Genomic DNA, 22,866 nt, shown 5'->3' with positions numbered 1-22,866 from the left:
TGGGCTTTAAGACCAAATATGCCATGGGATTGCATTCATTTTTAACAGTGATGTCACAAATCCATGGCAAAAATCACACACCAGTCAATAGTCAATACTGGGTGGTCTCAGATTCATCGAAGAATTCCGATTCAGAATAGCCAATACATCCTGCCAACTCTAGATATCTGAAATGATACACTGACCTACACTGACCTCTGGCAAGTTCAACCCATCTTACAGGGTCCGAAACAAAAGTCTACCCTCTGTACTGATAAGAGCTCAAAACTCTGAAAAGAACAAAAGGTGCTTGTGAGAGAGAAACAAAGATCCTCCTGCAGTCTTGCTTGAAGATCAAAATCCCAGTGCAATTCCAGGTAGGCTATGAAGAGAGAAGGCAACATACAGGGAAAGGGAGACATAGGAGGAGGGAAAATAGACATGGAAATTAGGATAAGTGAAAGCAAATGTACATTAATGTCCCCTGCGGCTCATGTAACAGATGCAGATTGTAGTTTTTAACCATGTTTATGTTTTTGGCGTGAAGCAGCACCTCAAACATATGCCTCACGACTGAAAATCTCACACCTAAGATCTGCCCAGTGATGACAGCTCTGTTAACTGCTTGTGCCACAATTACAGTTTAATTTCAAGTTCATAATTACGTGTACAAGATACACAAATATCTGAAATGCATGGTTGCAGCATCAAGAGCAACTGTAGCTGTCAATAGGAGTAAAACTAAAGCCCTGAAATTCTTCGCGACAGGAGCCCACTGGTTAAGCCAGGATTGCATCTGCCAGTGCCCTCCAGTTTTGACCCTCCTGCAATTTACAAGGTCAATGGGAGGGGCAGGCAGGCATAAGCGCCACTACAGGTACATGTTTACTACCCGCCTGTTTCTGCACCTGCCTGCCATAAAGATAGGTTGATAGCCCAGTATTTTAAATCAGTCAAAAATCTGAGGAATAGAAAGGGTTTATGAGTCTGTGATTGTAAAATACTTCTTATATTAGTCAATGTAAAAATATTATATGTCATTTTGTAGCTGGTATGACTGAAATATGTTGAAAACTTCAGACACATAGTAATGGAAGGGTCAATTCCCTCCAAATTTGGTCATCCAATGGGGCAAGCATAGACATATCACACAATATTCCATTCAGGATTGCTCAATCAAAATCCTATGGGTTAGATTGTCCTGCCCTATACCGCCTGCTTTTGGGCTGTATTGGGAAGGGCAAGGGAGGAAAATCAGGTGGAGAGCTGTTCCACCGGCTCTGTCACTTCCAGACTTGTCTTCAAAAGTGACAGTGAATACTAAGTATAACCACCAAATTGGATGTTAATGAAGGAAATACGTTGTCCAGCATGTTTCCTTCATTAGCGCCTTCACGGATGAAATGATCGACGAGCATACAATCATGCAGCAATCAATTATACTTGGACAGTGCACCAACTTTAAAATTAAAAAAATGGCAGCTACACTAGGAGGTCGACAGCCATACTCCGTTACTGCAGCAACATTCCTCACCCCAAGAGGTGGGCTCCCAGGCACAGCTAGAAATCCCTTTGGCTGCCTGGTCAACAGTATTTAAATGAGCTGACCCAAGAATAGTTATCTGTGTCAGCGTTGAGGTCCTAAGGGTGGGCACAAAATCTGCGGCAGTTCCGGCAGAATTACCTCCAGGGATCAGAATTTAGCCGGTTTTTTTTTTAAACGTATATTTCTGTTTTATTTCTTTGCCTTCGTAAAATATTTATTTCCTGCATGCTGGTGAAGATGACTAGTGTTAACGGTACTTTTAATTTGCCTACAATAAGTTGCACAGGAACAGGCTGGAGTGCCTGGCACCTTAGTTTTCTCTCCTTAACAGTGTATGGTCGAGGCATTGCGCGTTGTTCTCAGCAGTATTAATGGGCTTGTACAGGGTGGCTTGGGTCTAATTTCTAGTAATATACAGCTGGATGTCTGGCTCATTCTCCTTATGGTACATTATAGTGTCAGTGTTCCCCAGTGGTTACAAAGACTCATACAATAGCAATTAGAATTCCAATTTGGATACACTTATATATAACTCATATATGTTTTCCCATGTCCTGATTCTTTACATTGACCTCATGTTTAAGTTACCACTTGTATACAAATATCTATTTTGTTCTTAAAGCTGCAATATGGCTGGGATTTGCAGACATCCAAGTTATTTGCAAATAATCCAACACTTTGCCCTTTAAGGAGGTTTTACATTGCACTACTGCTGCCAGATTCCCCACGCATGGGTCTCGTGCAACTGGCTACAAGCCTCTGTAAAACTATTGGAGTCCAGAACATCTGCAAAAAATAGCTCTTCCCAGCAGCCAATGTTAGCTAGTCACAGCGATTTTGCATTACGCTTGCAACCAACTCCATAGGAACTGCACTTGGGGAACCTGCACTGCTCACAAGGATCTGGTGCATTGTAAAAACTGTGGCTCAGTTGGTAGCACTCTCGCCTCTGAGTCAGAAAGTTGTGGGTTCAGGTTCCACTCCAGAGACTTGAGCATAAAAATCTAGGATGAGACTCCAGCGCACTGATGGGCGTGCCATCTTTTGGATGGGACGTTAAACCTCATCTCACACTCAGATAAATGTAAAAGATCCCACAGTACTATTTCAAAGAAGAGCAGTGGAGTTATCCTGGGTGTCCTGGCCAATATTTATCTCTCAATTAACACCACTAAAAAAAAACAGATTAACTGGTCAGTATTGCATTGATGTTTGTGGGATTTTGCTGTGCACAATTTGGCTGCTGCGTTTCTTTCATTACAACAGTGACTACACTTGAAAAGTTCCTCATTGGCTGTAAAGCTCTTTGGGATGTCCTGAGGTAGTGAAAGGCGCTATTTAAATACAAGTCTTTCTTTCAATAAGATCATGTTGATCTTCTATCTCAACTCCACTTTCCCACCCAATCCCAATATCCCTTGATTCCCTTTGAGTCCAAAAATCTATCAATCTTAGCCTTGTATATATTCAACAACTGAGCATTCAAGCCTTCTGGGGTAGAGAATTCCAAAGATTCACAACCCTCTGAGTGAAGATATTTCTTCTCATCTCATGTTACTTTGCCCCCTCACTGCACCACAACTCTAATCTTGTGCCTTTCTCCTTTCAGATACCCAAGAACTGCAACCTGGCCAGGCAATGGTGGAAAAGCAACAGGTGGGAGAGGAAGAAGGCAGTGATGGTGAAGACAAAGCAACGTCACTTGATTTTACACTTGCAGCCACCAGCTCAGATACTGACACTCTGCGTAATTTAGACAATAGCTTAGACGCGGGATCTACACGTGGTGAGACACGGGGCGTGAGTGGCCTGCAGCCAGGGCAGGGGACAAGGGTAGAGCAGGTGCCAACACACTGGAGGGAAAGGTCGCACACGAATTCTGCTGCACACACACAGTACTGGTAATGTTGGGCCGAGTATAAATGAGGAAATTAGAGGTGCATGTAACAAGGCTAATACAGTAATCATGGGGGACTTTAATCTACATATCCTGGGAAAACCAAATTTGCAGTAATAGTGTGGAAGACGAATTCATGGTATATATACACAAGTCAGTTTTCTAGATCAGTATTTTGAGGAACCAACTAGGGTAGGGAACAAGCTATTTTAGATCTAGTATTCTGCAATTAGAAAGGGTTAATCAATAACCTTATAGTAAAGTGGTCTTTAGGGAAGAGTGACCATAATATGATAGAATTTTACATTAAGTTTGAAAGTAACATAGAAACCTAGGCCCCAAGTTTCCACATGATTTGCTCCTGATTTTTAGGAGCAACTGGTATAGAACGGAGTATCTTAGAAATCGGAATTCTCCACATTTAGTTTGCTCCAGTTCTAGTCAGTTAGAACAGTTTCACTTTGGAACAGAATTTTTTTTTCAAAAGGGGGCGTGTCCGGCCACTTACGCCTGATTTCAAAGTTTCGTGAGTGAAAACTTACTCCAAACTAACTTAGAATGGAGTAAGTGAAGATTTTTGTACGCTCGAAAAAACCTTGTCTACACTTTAGAAAATCAGGCGTAGGTTACAAATTAGGCATAGGGAACGAGGTGGGGGGGGGGAGAGGGGAAGGAAATCATTAAATTCTACAATCAATCCTTAGTTATACTTATACAAATATTACACAAATAAATCCAACCTGAATAAAAATTTATAAGCAAAGAAAAGATTAAATAAACCATGTTCCTACCTGTGTGAAAGTGCTTCAGGCAGGCCTTTCATGTTGGAGACAGGCAGCGGTGTGGCGTCAGTGTCTCGACGGCAGCGGCAGCAAGCTTCGAGCTGAGCTGCAGTGCTTGAGGCAGGCCTTCATTCTCTTCGTGGCTGGCTGCGAAGAAGCAGCACCGGACGGACCCTAGGCCATTCGGCCATGAGATATCAGCGGCGTCAGTGGCTGGCCGGCAGCCAAAGAATCAGCGGGCCGATGTGAGGCCATTCGGCCATGAGATAGCAGCGGCGTCAGTGGCTGGCCGGCAGCCGAAGAAACAACGCAGGACACACGCAGCTCATTAAGGTTCTTGAGGCCATTCGGCCACGCTTTAGGGGCGGCGTCAGTGGCTGGCCGGCAGCCAAAGAATCAGCAGCGGACGGACCTGAGGCTATTCGGCCATAGGATATCAGCGGCGTCAGTGGCTGGCCGGCAGCTGAAGATACAGCAGCAGCCTTCGAGCTGTGAGGGGGACTGAGGCCATTTGGACAGGGAGAGGCAGCCACATCGACAGTTTTATATTTAAATTTGCAGAATGGGTGCTGCATTGTCAACACCACGTATTATTGCAAAGTTGAATTGGCACTCTTATTTCTCCAAACACACAGTCCTTAATTTGCAGCACCGGTTCTGCAAGTTTAGCAGTGAAAAGCTGAACTCACTGATTTCAGCAGGTGATTTATTCAGCAGTGCTGCTAAAAGCACTCCCTCACACACAGAAATATCAAAAAGAATTAAATTACAAGCCTTTGCAGGGGTCCAAGAAACAAATCTTCACTTTTTCTGCAGTATTTTTAAAAATGGCCGAGTGCCAATGTTTGTGTGAGACTGCGCGTGTGCGAACGCTCCAACACGCACGCGCAGGGTTGCCGGCACCACGAAGGCTAATTTAAATTGTACCCGCCCCCTGCCACTTAGAAAATCGGCGCGAGTGTTAGGCTCCGCCCCCTGCTGTGAAGAGCGCGCCGTGCCAAGCAGACATCGAGCTCCAAGGAGCTCGAGAATATCAGACTTTTTTTTAGGCGCAGTTTTCGGCGCAAAAAACAGGCGCCCAGCTCGGAGGTGCGCCGTTTTCACCGCGGCACGAAACTTGGGGCCTTAGTTGCACTTTTGTGAGTTAGAGGTCTTGCCCACCTCTATTGTAAAACATCATCCTTGTTTACCAATGAATGGGCTTGGGTGTAAATTCATTATTGGACTCCCTTCTGTTTCCATTTTATTTAAAAAAAAACAAAAATGGTTAATGGGAGTGATTACTAAGCACTGGTCCACGTGTCCCAAATTATACCACCAAACCAATTATATTGCTATATGAACCTAGAGATAAGATTGCAGTCTTTAAATAGCTCCCTTCTATCAATTTTTATTAAACTTCACATGGTAAAAATCTGAGTTTGTGTATGTACAGTCAAAGAAAGATTGATATACGATGGATGATTTGTAAAGCGTGCACGTGACAATCTGCTGCTTTTATACTGTGTGCAAAAAGCCAGTCTGCTTAAACTGCCTTGATTTTGCAATAACATATAGAATGTTTCAAGAATCTGCATCTTATGTTTCCATATTCATACTGTGTAATCTTTACCTTGTTTTCCAACAGCTATACCTTAAAATGCCGGACTAGATCAGACTTTGGAAAGGTCACCATGCAGTTTGAACTGGAGATATGTCAGCTCAGCAAGCCTGAGGTGATTGGTATCAGAAGACAGCGACTAAAGGGTGATGCCTGGGTTTACAAGCGCTTAGTTGAAGATATTTTATCCAGTTCCAACGTCTAATCAACGTTTACATCGAAAACTTAAACTGGTCTAAATATAGCTTTTTTTTAAATTAGTCAATAGTTATTAAAGGAATGCTTTGTTCGAATGGCTTTATTCCGAAGTATTCCATATTTTAGAAAGTCTGTTTTACTTTTTCACACAAATACATTTAATTGCATCCAACTGGATCAGGGTGCATTGACTACATGTGAATGTGTTGGATGACGTTTTAGAAATATGTGTGCACATAAAGGGAATCCCCTTTTAGTGCTTCTCTTAAAAAGCAGACTGCTAATTAGATCTTTAAAACAGCTTTAGGAGACTGTCAGCTGAGACACTCCTTTAAATATACTAACTATGGAGAATGAGGAAGGGTATACTGCGAGTGTTAGGCTAGGTCTGTGTTCCTAGCTCCCGAGACCTGAGAAATTATACTGGAACGTTCGCTTCCTGAATGGAATTAGCCACCAGTGAGTAAGTTTTAAGAATTCATTTATAGTACACCAAAATATAATGAAGGATTAAATAGGGATATTTATATGTGAAATAGTCCAGGGTCATCATAGAAGTTTAGAATGGAGTGTTCTTTTAAATTGTAAAATGCCATAGCTATGTTAAGCTACAATCTCACTGGCTGAAAATTGGGGTATAATTAGTTTTCACTATAAAGAAAACTCATGAATAAATGTATAACATAGCTCTATAATAGTTGTGTTTGCATTTATTTCTCCATTTTTATTTCTGTATACTTTTTTTCATCATGTAGCTTGTTTGTGTAATTTGTAAATTGTGCACCCATTGTATCTGCATGAGGTGGGTTATGCTGTATTTCCTTAATAAACTTGTAAATATTCTCTTTGATTTTGGTTCTAATATACTATTTTAATCTTAAATCTTAGTTGATCGTTCATTTTCTAATTTTCAGATGTGACTATCCTAATTTTTTTGGAGAGTCCAGCATTCACAGAATATTACATTCAGTCAAAGATTGCTTAATATATCATTTGCATAATTCTCTTCCTGTCTGTGATTTAAAGAGGATTTATTGGGATCGTTAAAAGAGTCACAGCTGCGGTTACCACAGTTGAACTATACACTCAGTATGTTGCATAAAATTAAGTTGATTTAAATAACTTGCCTGTCTTTCTGAATGTTAAATGAAATTCTGTATTTACAAACTAATGATCTAAAATGGACTGACGTGACAAGGAAATTGCCTCTGGAAACAATCTGTGTTTCCAGCTTATCAGTGACTTGAGACACTAACTATTGGGAGACACAATAAGGATTTTCTAAGCAAGTTTACCTGTAGAGTATTTCCTAATCTATTTTAACGTTTAAATATTCCCCGTTACTGGTTCACATTTTTCAGTTTGTTTTGATGAAACAAAGCGCAATAAATTGACTGGCTTACCAGCCGAAAAATAGAACCATTCTTGAACGATTAAAGGTCTTGAGGCAATTGGAGGGGATATCAAAGTGTCTGATTAAATTTATGGTGTTGAGATCTGTTTACAGTACTCAAGCACACTTCAGTTAATCGTGCAACTATAAAGTTAAGATAAATCTGATTTTTATGACAATCAATGAAGTGATGAATGAGCACACCGATTTACATATATTTAACATGTAGCACAAGGCCATTTAGTGTGTGACAGTTCCCAGCAGTGGCATGAATATCCAATAGGACTGAATATTTAGTTCATTGAGGTTATGCTGTGTTGCATAATATTGCATTTATTCCACAAGGGTAAAAAGTGTATATTTCAGTCGTGCAGATGTAATCCAAATTTATACTGCTGACAAGATCATTTTCAGTCTCCTTCCTCTCTCTCTTCTCCCCCCGCCCCTTTCTTCTCCTCTCTTCTCCCCACCCAAAAAATGTGGCTTTGAGGATATTTGTTCCTGAGGTGAGCTCTCATTTTCCAAACCGCTTCCTTTCTCTTGCCCTACTTTTTCTATACAATTGGACCACATGATGTATAAATGACCATTTTGATGCAAGCAGCTTTGCTTAATCAAGAAGTTGGCATCTATCCTTGTCCTTATGCAATTCAAACCTTCAATTTATCTGATACTGTGTCAGATACTGATTATGAATTTGGGGCACTAGCTATCTAAGCTTAAAGCACTGCAAAGGCTTTTAATCCAGAAATTCAAGGAGTTTTTTAATGGCATTTTAATTATCCTGTGCTGTCTTCATCCTTTTAGAATTTTACAGCATTAAAGGAGTCCATTCGGTCCATTGTGCCTGTGCCAGCTGTTTGATAGCTATCCACTTTGTCCCTTTCTCTGTACTCTTTCTGAAATTAAATTTTTCCAGTATTTATCCACTTCCCTTTTAAAAGCTAATGTAGGTTTTGCTTCCACCATTTTTTCTAGAGGGGTATACCATCTGCATAAAAATTCTAACCTGTCACTATACTTTTGGTGATCATAAATTTCTGCCATCTCGTTACTGCGACAAATCATATTTCCCAATTTATTTATCAAAACCTCTCTCTGTTCTGAATAACTGCATTAAATCTCCTTTTAACTTCTTGTTCTAATGAAAAGAGCCTCAGTTTCTCTACTTGCTTCAAAGCTAAAGTCGTGCATCACGAAAATCATTAGTGAATCTTTTCTGCATCCTCTCCTTAGATCTTAAGTACAGTACCCAAATCTGGACACACTGGCTCTGACATTCAGTTGTGCCTGAAAACAGGCATGTGAGGAATGGGACAAGGTGTGAACTGCAGCATCTATTCATGTGGTCCCAGACAGCACACTACATTTGTGCTGGGACCTCAGTGAGTCGGGCATAGAGCGGGCCCTACACACCCTTGTCATTGTCTGCATGCCTCTGTGAGGGGGCTCGAAATTGGACATCTTTGACACCACTTGATGGTAGCCTGCACCTTTTTAAAAGGGAGGAGCACTCTGGCTGCATAAGGAAGGAAACATTGCTGAACAGAGAAATGGCTGGAAGAAGCACTGACAGGGCACCCAGATTCTCCGATGCTGCTTTGGAGGTTTTAGTACAGACGGTGGACAAGAGGAGGAAGATTCTGTTTTCTGTCATAGTACTGGACATCGGGAAGATTCATGGCTGTGGCGACTGGCAAAACTGGAGGAGATGTAGTGCAGGATTTCCTCGCATCCTATCCTCTTTTTCCCTTCTTGCTTTTATCTCACTCTACACACTCTGCATGACAACTGCAGATATTTTCATCAGCCACTTCTCTGTTCTCCTTTCACATTAAACGGTATCCTTGTTCTTCTCATTTCAGGTGCTGAAGATGCAGACATGCCTCTGCCACTTCAGGAAGACGAGGCCAGATTTTCTGATGTAGCGTCACTTGATCTGACCCCGCAAGCATCAGCTCAGATACTGGCACTACGTGTATTTCAAAGTTTCACAGAGCAACAAGACCATTACATAGAAACATAGAAAATAGGTGCAGGAGTAGGCCATTCAGCCCTTCGAGCCTGCACTGCCATTCAATGAATTCATGGCTGAACATGCAACTTCAGTACCCCATTCCTGCTTTCTCGCCATACCCCTTGATCCCCCTAGTAGTAAGGACTACATCTAACTCCTTTTTGAATATATTTAGTGAATTGGCCTCAACAACTTCCTGTGGTAGAGAATTCCACAGGTTCACCATTCTCTGGGTGAAGAAGTTTTTCCTCATCTCGGTCCTAAATGGCTTACCCCTTATCCTTAGACTGTGACCCCTGGTTCTGGACTTCCCCAACATTGGGAGCGTTCTTCCTGCATCTAACCTGTCTAAACCTGTCAGAATTTTAAATGTTTCTATGAGATCCCCTCTCATTCTTCTGAACTCCAGTGAATACAAGCCCAGTTGATCCAGTCTTTCTTGATAGGTCAGTCCCATCATCCTGGGAATCAGTCTGGTGAACCTTCGCTGCACTCCCTCAATAGCAAGAATGTCCTTCCTCAAGTTAGGAGACCAAAACTGTACACAATACTCCAGGTGTGGCCTCACCAAGGCCCTGTACAACTGTAGTAACACCTCCCTGCCCCTGTACTCAAATCCCCTCGCTATGAAGGCCAACATGCCATTTGCTTTCTTAACCGCCTGCTGTACCTACATGCCAACCTTCAATGACTGATGTACCATGACACCCAGGTCTCGTTGCACCCCCCCTTTCCTAATCTGTCACCATTCAGATAATAGTCTGTCTCTCTGTTTTTACCACCAAAGTGGATAACCTCACATTTATCCACATTATAATTTATCTGCCACGCATTTGCCCACTCACCTAACCTATCCAAGTCACTCTGCAGCCTCAAAGCATCCTCCTCGCAGCTCACACTGCCACCCAACTTAGTGTCATCCGCAAATTTGGAGATACTACATTTAATCCCCTCGTCTAAATCATTAATGTACAATAAACAGCTGGGGCCCCAGCACAGAACCTTGCGGTACCCCACTAGTCACTGCCTGCCATTCTGAAAAGGACCCATTTACCCATACTCTTTGCTTCCTGTCTGCCAACCAGTTCTCAATCCATGTCAGCACACTACCCCCAATCCCATGTGCTTTAACTTTGCACATTAATCTCTTGTGTGGGACCTTGTCGAAATCCTTCTGAAAGTCCAAATACATCACATCAACTGGTTCTCTCTTGTCCACTCTACTGGAAACATCCTCAAAAAAATTCCAGAAGATTTGTCAAGCATGATTTTCCTTTCACAAATCCATGTTGACTTGGACCTATCATGTCACCTTTTTCCAAATGTGCTGCTATGACATCCTTAATAATTGATTCTATCATTTTACCCACTACCGATGTCAGGCTGACCGGTCTATAATTCCCAGTTTTCTCCTTTTTTAAAAAGTGGGGTTACAATATGGACCAAATGGTCAATTCCATCAACATGAAAGTGGCACCCTCCTGATGGCTCACAGCCCAGACAGCTACAATCTTGAATTTGAGAACCACTGGTGATGCAGGTGTCCTGAACATTATTCCTGCACTCTTCTCGCACTGCGGCGTAGACCCAGGAGAGTGGCCTTGGCTTCATGGGAGAGGCATCTGCTGTTTTCTCTCTTGACAACGGCATGACTGCTCCTCCGCCACCCAATCAGCCAGTGCCCTTGTTAGTGCCACACAGCTAGTTGGGCCAGTCTGCCCCAGCCCACATTGAGGTGTTGTAATCTACAGCCGAGCCCTCATGGCCCAGAGCTCCACGAGGTCGGCCACCATAGTCATCTGAAATGTCCTCCTATGGAAGCTTCCAACTCCAAAACTAGCCACTACAGAAACACTTTGTAGAAGTAGGAGTATAGGTGAATGAGCATATAAGTTAGTCACTAAGGGTGTGCACAAGGCCGTTTCTTAATTATATCTGTTAACTAGTGGATGCAGATGCAATTGAGTTAAATTAATATTTTGTCCTGGATTTGGTGTTGGTGTTCATGCTTGTAAAGTGTGAGCAAGGCTGAACTGAAAGCAAGCAATAGGATTGTGGAATGATTGGGGGTGGGAGGGATGATTTACATGATGCACACCTCAGTGAGCGGCACTGAGTGTTTTGGCAGCAAGGGTTACTGGTGGTTGTTGCCACTTCTGTTCTTCCTCCTCTTTGTGTTGCTCTTCCTCCATCTTTTCCTCCCTCTTTCACTTGTTGCTGCCCATGTGGGGATAAGAGCTGGTCCCTTATAATGTCAAAGTTATGCAGCAGACAATCATAACTCTGGATACCTGCTCAGGGGAAAACTGCAAAACTCTTGTACGCTCCACGCAGTGGAATTGTTTGAGCACACCAATTGTTTGGTCGATGATGTATCCGGTGATGCATACTGTCACACTTCTGACATAGTTGTCAATACATTTTTATGGGAAAACTGCTTGTAACTGAGTTATACTCAAGTTTTCTTTCAACAATCTTTCAAAAGAAGAAAAGCAACTTTTTAGAATGTACAGAAACTTCCCACAGCCAGAAAATACCTTGCCTCACAGGAGCCAGAATTTCTGTAGCCTATGACTTAAAAAAAAACACAGCAAACACTTAAAAACCAAACATTCTTCCTGGGACTCCAACACATTCCTGGCTGAACTACATTCTACCCTACCTAAATTGAGGTCATCCAAAACTCGGCTGTCCTAACTCGCACCAAGCCCCGTTCACCCTGTGTTTGCTGGCCTACATTGGCTCCTGGTTAAGCAATGCCACGATTTCAAAATTCTCATCCTTGTTTTCAAATTCCTCCATGGCCTCCTCCCTCACTATCTCTGTAATCTCCAGCCCCACAATCCCCCACCCTCCCAAGATATCTGCCCCCTTGAGCATCCCTGAATATAATTGCTCAACCATTGGTGGCCATGCCTTCTGTTGCCTAGGCCCTAAGCTCTGGAAGTCCCTGCCTAAACCTCTCCCTCTCTTTCCTCTAAGAAGCTCCTTAAAACCTACCTCCTTGACAAAACTTGGTCATCAACCCTAATTTCGCCTTATGTGGCTTGGTGTCAAGTTTTGTCTTGTAATACTCTTGCGAAGCGCCATGGGACATTTTACTATGTTAAAGGCGCTATATAAATCCAAGTTATTGTTACTCTAACTTACAACCTGAAGAGCAAGTAAACTGGTTGACTGCAATGCAGAGTTCCCTCAATAAGAATTAACTCTCTTGACATGAGACTTTGTTTATTTAATTAGTTACCTTAAATAAATTCAATTTTTCTGCTGACCTACTTTTAATTATCGTTAATATTTTCTCCCTGCTCAAGTCTTCTGCCACCATATTGTTTTTGGCTTTTGCTTTGACAGCCTCTTTCCAAACAGCAACCTGCTCACCTTATGCTAATGATATAGCAGTAACTAAATCATTTGTGGTCTTATCTCTTAGTTTTAGTGATACATCTTCAACCACATCCCATTTGCTGCTATGTTTACCCTTTCTATATCTGCTACATCATTGCTTATCAATAAACAACTTCACTTCTTTGTAGATCTATCTTTGCAAAACATTTTATAAACTGAGCTCCAGCTCCTGGGCATCCTCTGCTTTCATTGGTAGCCATGTTTCTGAGATGCCAATAATATCTATTCTTACTATTTATATACCTCTAACACCAGTACTTTATCCCTGAAACTGCTTATGTTTGTACAAAAACATTCAAGTCTTTTCCTTAAAACATTTATTTTCATATTTGTTCTTTCTGCTGCTGATGTCATTAAGGGATTAATTTTATGATTTAGAACATAAGAAATAGGAACAGGAGTAGGCCATACGGCCCTTCGAGCCTGCTCCGCCATTCAATAAGATTATGGCTCATCTGATCATGGACTGAGCTCCTCTTCCCCGCCCGCTCCCCATAACCCCTTATCGCTCAAGAAACTGTCTATTTCTGTCTTAAATTTATTCAATGTCCCAGCTTCCACAGCTCTCCGAGGCAGCAAATTCCACAGATTTACAAACCTCAGAGAAGAAATTCCTCCTCATCTCTGTTTTAAATGGGCGGCCCCTTATTCTAAGATCATACCCTCTAGTTCTAGTCTCCCCCATCAGTGGAAACATCCTTTCTGCATCCACCTTGTAAAGCCCCCTCATAATCTTATACATTTCGATAAGATCACCTCTCATTCTTCTGAATTCCAATGAGTAGAGGCCCAACCAACTCAACCTTTTCTCATAAATCAACCCCCTCATCCCCAGAATCAACCTAGTGAACCTTCTCTGAACTGCCTCCAAAGCAAGCATATCCTTTCGTAAATATGGAAATTTTTCGTAAACTTAGAGTTCGTGTTGCAGAGCTTTGCGAGGGGTGAGCACATTTCATGAATTCACATGCAGAGGTCAGTGTTAAATGCTCAAGACTTGTACAATTTTCCTTCCATTTACAATTAATAGTCAGGAAATAGCAAAGACCACAAAATGCCAGGGCTGACCTCCACATCCAAATTTGCAGTCAGCGCTCCTGTCATACAAAGCTCTGCCAGGAATGTTAAATTGTTAAAGATACCCCTAATTTCCTTTTTTTTTTACATAATTTGCTCTACCTCTTTCAACACCCCACCCCCTCCCTGTATTACCAACTTTAAACTCCTCAACTGGCCTATTTTATACCTTTTGAATCTTGGCCTATTGCTGTACAATATTGAGTTTGAATGTAATTCAAATACAATTAACACAAATGTTCAGTTGCTTTATAGGACAACTTATTCAATGAGAATGGTAACTACTGCACATGTAGTTCACATGTGAAATAATCATTATTTTTTGGCAGTAGCATGCTGCTCATAGAGTTGCAGTATTCATTGAAGCGTCTATGATCTTCGTATCCAAATGCAACTGGGGACAGGATGAAGAAATGTTACAAAAAAGAAAATTCCAAAAAATGTTTTTCATTTACACGTCCAAATGATGGGCAGATCATTATGAGAAATGATCTACCAGAACAAGCTACTGCCCTTCAGCCTCTCCATAACAGATAGGGGGGGTTTCAGTCTATTTCCTTACTAAAGTGGCTAGATGGCTCATCCATGTGGTACATTCAAGAGTTGGTGCAACCCCAGAATATTTTCCACAGGCTGTAAGGTTATTTTTGAAGTGGTTCTATTCCAGGTGAGCTCTTCAATCTTTGACGTTGGTTCAGAATTCAATTTCTCCAAATCAGGCCCCACTCACAAAATGACCACACCCCAGGTCAGAATTGCGAGAACGAAGGTTCATCGACCTGAAACGTTAACTCTGTTTCTCTCTCCATTCTGTTTCTCTCTCCATAGATGCTGCCTGATCTGCTGAATATTTCCAGCATTTTTGGTTTTTATTTCATGTAGAACATAGAAATATAGAAAATAGGTGCAGGAGTAGGCCATGCGGCCCTTCGAGCCTGCACCACCATTCAATAAGATCATGGATGATCATTCACCTCAGTACCCCTTTCCTGCTTTCCCTCCATACCCCTTGATCCCTTTAGCTGTAAGGGCCATATCTAATTCCATCTTGAATATATCCAATGAACTGGCATCAACAATTCTCTATGGTAGGGAATTCCACAGGTTAACAACTCTGAGTGAAGAAGTTTCTCCTCATCTCAGTCCTAAATGGCTTACCACTTATCCTTAGACTGTGTCCCCTGATTCTGGAGTTCTCAACATCGGGAACATTCTTCCTGCATCTAATCTGTCCAGTCCCGTCAGAATTTTATATGATTCTATGAGATCCCCTCATCCTTCTAAACTCCACTGAATAAAGGCCCAGTCGATCCAGTCTCTCCTCATGTGTCAGTCCCGTCATCCCGGGAATCAGTCTGGTGAACCTTCGCTGCACTCCCTCGATAGCAAGAATGTCCTTCCTCAGATTAGACGACCAAAACTAAACACATTATTCCAGGTGAGGCCTCACCAAGGCCCTGTACAACTGCAGTAAGATCTCCCTGCTCCTGTACTCAAATCCCCTAGCTATGAAGGCCAACATACCATTTGCCGCCTTCATCGCCTGCTCTAGCTGCATGCCAACTTTCAATGACTGATGTACCATGACACCCAGGTTTTGTTGCACTTTCCCTTTTCCGAATCTGCCGCCATTCAGATAATCTGTTTTGGTGTTTTTGCACCCAAAGTGGATAACCTCACATTTATCCACATTGGACAAATGCATGGCAGATGCAGTATATTCACATAACCTGTCCAAGTCACTCTGCAGCCTCTTAGCGTCCTCCTCACAGCTCACACCGCCACCAAGTTTAGTGTCATACTTGGAGATATTACACTCAATTCCTTCATCCAAATCATTAATATATATTGTAAATAGCTAGGGTCCCAGCCCTGAGCCCTGCGGCACCCCACTAGTCACTGCCTGCCATTCTGAAAAGGACCCGTTTATCCCAACTCTCTGCTTCCTGTCTGCCAACCAGTTCTCTATCCACGTCAGTACATTACCCCCAATACCATGTGCTTTAATTTTGCACACCAATCTCTCATGTGGAACCTTGTCAAAAGCCTTTTGAAAGTCCAAATACATCACATCCACTGGTTCTCCCTTGTCCACTCTACTAGTTACATCCCCAAAAAATTTCAGAAGATTTGTCAAGCATGATTTCCCTTTCATAAATCCATGCTGACTTGGACCGATCCTGTCACTGCTTTCCAAATGCGCTGTTATTTCATCTTTAATAATTGATTCCAACATTTTCCCCACTACTGATGCCAAGCTAACCGGTCTATAATTACCCGTTTTCTCTCTCCCTCCTTTCTTAAAAAGTGTTGTTCCATTACTACCCTCCAGTCCATAGGAACTGATCCAGAGTCGATAGACTGTTGGAAAATGATCACCAATGCATCCATTATTTCTAGGGCCACTTCCGTAAGTACTCTGGAATGCAGACTATCAGGCCCCAGGTATTTATCGGCCTTCAATCCCATCAATTTCCCGCCAAATAAGCATATCCTTCAGTTCCTCCTCCTCACTCGACTCTCGGTCCCCTAGTATTTCCGGAAGATTATTTATGTCTTCCTTCGTGAAGACAGTACCAAAGGATTTGTTCAACTGGTCTGCCATTTCTTTGTATCCCATTATAAATTCACCTGAATCTGACTGCAAGGGACCTATGTTTGTCTTCACTAATCTTTTTCTCTTCACATATCTATAGAAGCTTTTGCAGTCATTTTTTATGTTCCCGGCAAGTTTCCTTTCATACTCTATTTCCCCCCCTCCTAATTAAACCCTTTGTCCTCCTCTGCTGAATTCTAAATTTTTCCCAGTCCTCAGGTTTGCTGCTTTTTCTGCCCAATTTATATGCCTCCTCTTGGATTTAACACTATCCTTAATTTCCCTTGTTAACCACGGTTGAGCCACCTTCCCCGTTTTATTTTTACTCCAGACTGGGATGTACAATTGTTGAAGTTCATCCATGTGATCTTTAAATGTTTGCCATTGCCTATCCACCGTCAACTCTTTAAGTATCACTTGCCAGTCTATTCTAGCCAATTCACATCTCATACCATCGAAGTTACCTTTCCCCAAGTTCAGGACACTAGTCTCTGAATTAACTGTGTCACTCTCCATTTTAATAAAGAATTCTACCATATTATGGTCACTCTTCCCCAAGGGGCCTCGCACAAGAAGATTGTTAATTTGTCCTTTCTCATTACACATCACCCAGTCTAGGATGGCCAGCTCCCTAGTTGGTTCCTCGACATATTGGTCTAGAAAACCATCCCTAATACGCTCAGGAAATCTCCTCCACCATATTGCTACCAGTTTGGTTAGCCCAATCTATATGTAGATTAAAGTCGCCCATGATAACTGCTGTACCTTTATTGCACGCATCCCTAATTTCTTGTTTGATGCTGTTCCCAACCTCACTACTATTGTTTGGTGGTCTGTACACAACTCCCACTTGCATTTTCTGCCCTTTGGTATTCCGCAGCTCCACCCATACAGATTCCACATCACCCAAGCTAATGTCCTTCCTTACTATTGCGTTAATTTCCTCTTTAACCAGCAACGCTACCCCACCTCCTTTTCCTTTCTGTCTATCCTTCCTGAATGTTGAATATCCCTGGATGTTGAGTTCCCAGCCTTGGCCACCCTGGAGCCACGTCTCTGTGATGCCAATTATATCATATCCGTTAACTGCTATCTGCGCAGTTAATTCGTCCACCTTATTCCGAATACGTGCATTGAGGCACTCAGCCTTCAGGCTTGTCTTTTTAACACACTTTGCCCTTTTAGAATTTTGCTGCAATGTGGCCCTTTTTGATTTTTACCTTGGGTTTCTCTGCCTTCCACTTTTACTTTTCTTCTTGCTATCTTTTGCTCCTGCCCCCATTTTACTTCCCTCTGTCTCCCTGCATATGTTCCCAACCCCCTGCCATTATTAGTTTAACCCCTCCCCAACAGCACTAGCAAACACTCTCCCTAGGACATTGGTTCCGGTCCTGCCCAGGTGCAGACCGTCTGGTTTATGCTGGTCCCACCTCCCCCAGAAATGGTTCCAATGTCCCAGGAATTTGAATCCCTTCTGCACCATTCCTCAAGCCACGTACTCATCGGAGCTATCCTGCATTTCCTATTCTGACTAGCACGTGGCACTGGTAGCAATCCTGAAATTACTACCTTTTGAGATCCTACTTTTTAATTTAACTCCTAGCTCCCTCAATTCAGCTTGTAAGACCTCATCCCGTTTTTTACCTATATCGTTGGTACCTATATGCTCCACGACAACTGGCTGTTCACCCTCCCCCTTCAAAATGTCCTGCACCCGCTCCGAGAACTGACTTGTGTTGAGGTAAAGTTATGGTTATATTATACTGGAGTGCTGGTATAATTAGTGGTGTATTGGTGTGATTTGAAGTGATTGCAGTGTTTGTGTATTTTACCTGTATAATTTGCATTTCCCTATTTTAAATTTTTTCATCGCCTATTTTTTCAATCCTTTCCAAGTTCACACCTCATGCAAGTTAAATGATGTATTTGCAAATTGATTGTGCTGCAATTTGCATGTTATGAAATGTAATAGCAGTGAGACAAATAAACTACAACATGCAGTGACAGTTCCACGAGTACTGACCTATGTGGGTGGTATAACTGATCCAACCATAGTAAGTCCACATACTATAAATATAATTACCATGTAGGTCAGTCAGATTCTCTCATTGTGCACAGCAGAGCATGTCGGGGTGGGTCACCTGCATTCTTGCTCAGGAATAAAACAAGGCTATGAAGATCAACTTGTATCTAGCTTAAAACATTTCTGCTGCCAATTCTATTTGTTAATACTCAGCTGTCCTTCATCCACCTTAGGAACTTGTCCACTTTGGATTGGTTCTCACTTGGGCCATGATGTAATTAAAGCATGGTTCCTCCGATAAACCTCTTTGTTTTTATTCTGAGACTGTTGTTTCTGTAATTTTTAATAGGAGCTTATGTTTCTAAAGCATCTTTCACATCTTTGGGGTGCACCAAAGCACATAACAGCCAATTAGTTACTTTTTAAGTGCAATCACCATTTTAAAGCCAATTTGCACACAGCAAGGTTCCACAAACAGTAGCTGAGGTAAATGACCAGTTAATCAGTTTTGATGGTATTGGTTAAGGGATATGATGGCCAGAAAACCTTGCTCTTTGAATAGTATCATGGAATCTTTTACGTCCACCTGAAATGAGCCTCACTTTAACATCTCCAAAAAATGACTGTTTTAAAAAATAAACCTCAGAATAAACACTTCAAAGCCAAACATTCATCCTAGGATCTGACTTACAGCCTGAAGAGCAAGTAACCTGGTTGACTTCACTCTGTAGAGTTCCAACACCAAAGATTTAAAGTCTATTGACCTGAGGCGCTGTTTACTTAATTAGACTTACCTTAAATAAAAAAAATTTTTATGTCCTACTTTTGCTTATGGGTTTCCAATTTTCCATAAGTCTTTTCTCCCTGTTACAAAGTGTTATGTCACCATATTATTTTTGGCCTTGGCTTTGACAGCTCTCTGCCCAAACAGCAACCTGTCCACCTGCTCACCTTATGCTAATGATATAGCAATTACCAAATCATTTGCGGTCTTATTCGTTAGTTCTATTGAGATTTTTTCAAACTTATCCCATTTGCTACTATGTTCGCCCTTTCTATATCTGCTATATCATTGCTCATCAGTAAACAATTTCACTTCTTTGTAGATCTATCTTTGCAAAACATTTTATACGCTCAGCTCCTGGTCATCCTCTGCGATCCTTGGTAGCGATGTATCTGAGATGCCAACAATATCAATATTCTCACTAGTTATATGTACCTTACACCAATACTTTATTCCTGAAGCTGCTTGTGTTTGTACAGAAACATTTAAGACTATGCCTTAAAACATTTATTTTCATGTTTGTTCTTTCTACTACTAATGTGTGATTTAGAGTTCCCATTGCAGAGCATTGCAAGGCGGGTGCACATTTCAGGAATTCATGTGCGGACATCAGTGTTAAATGATCAAGGTTTGCATAAATTTCTGTCCACTTACAATTAATAGTTAGGAAAATTGTGAAAGCCACAGAATGCACAGGCTGACCTCCACATCCAAATTCACGCACAGCTCTGTGCCTATCAGACTCGACAGCCTAGAATTAATGGATCGAAGGTGAAGTAAAAACTCATGCATCTTAAAAAGTCCAGTTACATTGTGCGAGACTCCTCTGAGCAGGAGATAGACAGATTTTTCAGCGATAAAGAAATAAAGGGTTATGGGGAGCGGGAAGTGGAGCTGAGTCCATGAATGGCGGAGCAGGCTCGAGAGGCCAAATGGCCTACTCCTGCTCCTATTTCTTATGTTCTTATGACCCTTGTCCTCTGCTTCCAGTGAAGAGCTGAGATGTTTTGCAGACTTCTGTCAATCCAGAACACCAATTGACTATTGGATTGTTCCCATTTGACCAATCCCAGGTAGAAGGGGCAGGACTTCTAGCTCTAGCCATATGGTTCACAGATCAAGCAAGCTCCATATTGCCCCAGGCTTTATCTGTTCAGCTTGACCCCCACCCCTCCCTAATTGCAGGGAGCAACTAAACATTCTGGAGATCAGATTTAAATCTCGGCCAGTGATCTGAAAAGCAGAGTTCAATTTATTGAGCAATGTCCAAAAATCATTTCCAGTCCACTTTTCTCTTATTAGGAAGGAAGAAAACATTCTTTCTGGGGGTTTAGCACCCAAGTTCTCTTAACACACTAAGACAAGAATCTCCACCAGGGAATTGCATCACAGATGTGCTCAAGAATTTGGCTTCTCCACTATTGATCATTTTTGGATCATTACTGTCCCAGGTGCATTCAGTATTTTTCAATAGTATGAGGGGAAATTACCTTAGATTCATGGATACTAGAGGTAGCCAGGCAATGGTACCCACTTCATTTCAAAGAAATTGTCCCATCTCTTTGAGGATGATGCACCTGATTATTTATATCACCCCCCCCCCCCCCCCCCACACACACACACATTAAATAACAAATCTCCTAAATTCAGGGGCCACTGCAAGCAGATGAAAGTCATTTACTCTTGGGCTAGAAATTTGGAAAATAGCACCACTGCTGTTTTTTGGGTAATAATCGCGGATTTTCATTTTTTTTAGCAGCGGAATACCGCTATCGCTGAACGCTGCAAAATTCGGCAAACGGTGACCAGCGATAGCGGTAAATCCAGCCTTGCATGACTGCATTTGTGCGCCGGAGCTGAATTTACCGATTTGAAAAAAAAACGGACCTTCTGCGCATGCACAATTTTTTTCGCTGATTTTTTTTTCTTCCAATTTTTTTTCCTCTGTGATTCTGGTCAGGTGTCAGGGTGCGCCCGTGCATGTGCAGTACACCCAGTTCTCAATCTGCCATTTTTCACAGACAAGAGAAGATGCACGATGATTATAGTAGGCAGAAGGCCAGGAAATTTAGTTCCGATGCCAATGAAGCACTGATCTCAGCAATTGAAAGTAGATGGGAGGCATTTACTAGGAGGGGTCGAAGTAAACCCTGCCCCCCACCCTGTTATAAGGAGATTTTTGACCTGTGTTGCTGAGGCGGTCTCCTCAGTTGCTGATATTCGCAAGGACCACAAGCAATGCTGGAAAAGGTAGAATGACCATTGCAGGGTTGTGAGAGTAAGTAATATTTTTATTGATGCACTCCTTTACTTAAATTGTAAATCTGACACACATTGTTTTAGGTAGGCTTAGTGTTGCACCTTATATTCCATGAATGATCGTTACACATTATTAAGACTGCTTTTTGACATCTTAAAAGTTGTTTATGCAAGTCGATGTCTTCCTCATGAACCACATGCAACTACCAGGGCCATTAAACAGACGACTGTATTAAATGCACACAGTATGGTATAAGTGCTTTGAAGGCTATCTGTGTGTGGCACAAGAGCAGAAGGGCACTTTGGTAACCATTCCTATTGGCATTTTTGCAGGAAAAGTTGTCCCACAATCACCGCAAGCAGCGACACACAGGCGACGGTCCATCCCAAACCATGCCATTGACGGACCTGGAGCAGCGATTGGCTGGTCTCATTGGTGCCTCCGGAAGGTCAACTACCCATGCGGGTGCTGAGCCTATGTTCCAAACTGAGGGCAAGTCCTGTAAAATCCCTGGGCTGGGTTGGGGCAATGTGATGTAATCTCTGTGGATTAAGGTTGGGGTAATGTGATGTTGTGTCTGTGGACTCTGGTTCGGTTAATGTGATGTCTCGATGACATATGATGCAGCAGTGGTGGTCCTTCAAATAAGCCTGCACTATGTGACCTTACTCATGTCACCCTGCCCCCTCCCCTGCTGCTAACCACTCGTCTGTTGTTTTCTATTTTGCAGATGAGGATTCTGAGGCGCCACATCATCATATGCGGGTCGAGGAGGAAGATGAGGGCCACGTTGAGGACTCTCCATGGGAGGAACAAGATGATGAAGCTGTTGCAGGGGGGTGATGGTGGTAGGGGTGCAGGGGCCGATGCAGCCAGCACCTCTTTTAGCTGCAGCTACAAGTTCCTCGGAAGAAGCCACATTCACAGGCTTCGTCCAATCCGAGGCAGCAACGCACCCCCCAGGGTTGAACCCTGTATGCCATCTCTGCGGAGGTTGAGCTGGCAAAGCCAGTTTGCTGAAAGACAGGCAGAAGCACACCTAGACATGGTGCGACGTCAAGGGAGTGTCGAACTCGGTCGAGAGTTCCTCCAAGCCCTGGGTGACATTTCCGGCAATATTGCGGCACAATCTGCGGACATGAAGGAGGGCATGTTTCGGATTGCAGTTACGACGTGGGAGAACACCGAGGCTGGCAATGCCCTGCAGCAATTGATGGTCTCAACCTTTGGCACTGCAGTCCCCAGTGTCATAGCACCTGTGAGTGGGGAAGCCGGATCTTCCATACCCCGAGCTTCTCCAGGGGGT

At 42.5% G+C, this 22,866-nt stretch overlaps 1 protein-coding gene across 1 annotated transcript in view; it reads left to right on the top strand.

Annotated features, from left to right (window-relative positions):
- melk (maternal embryonic leucine zipper kinase) overlaps positions 1–22,403 on the top strand; it is a 151,906-nt gene extending 129,503 nt beyond the window's left edge. Inside the window, exons 17-20 of the mRNA XM_070884538.1 lie at positions 3,135–3,311; positions 9,261–9,373; positions 21,057–21,117; positions 22,291–22,403. Of these exons, the coding sequence (XP_070740639.1) occupies positions 3,135–3,311; positions 9,261–9,373; positions 21,057–21,117; positions 22,291–22,403 (464 nt within the window). The remainder of the gene's footprint in view (positions 1–3,134; positions 3,312–9,260; positions 9,374–21,056; positions 21,118–22,290) is intronic.
- Positions 22,404–22,866: the final 463 nt, after the last annotated feature.

Source organism: Pristiophorus japonicus, chromosome 1 (assembly GCF_044704955.1).
Source record: "Pristiophorus japonicus isolate sPriJap1 chromosome 1, sPriJap1.hap1, whole genome shotgun sequence".
Lineage (NCBI taxonomy): Eukaryota > Metazoa > Chordata > Chondrichthyes > Pristiophoridae > Pristiophorus > Pristiophorus japonicus.
This window is presented reverse-complemented; position numbering and strand designations above follow the sequence as displayed.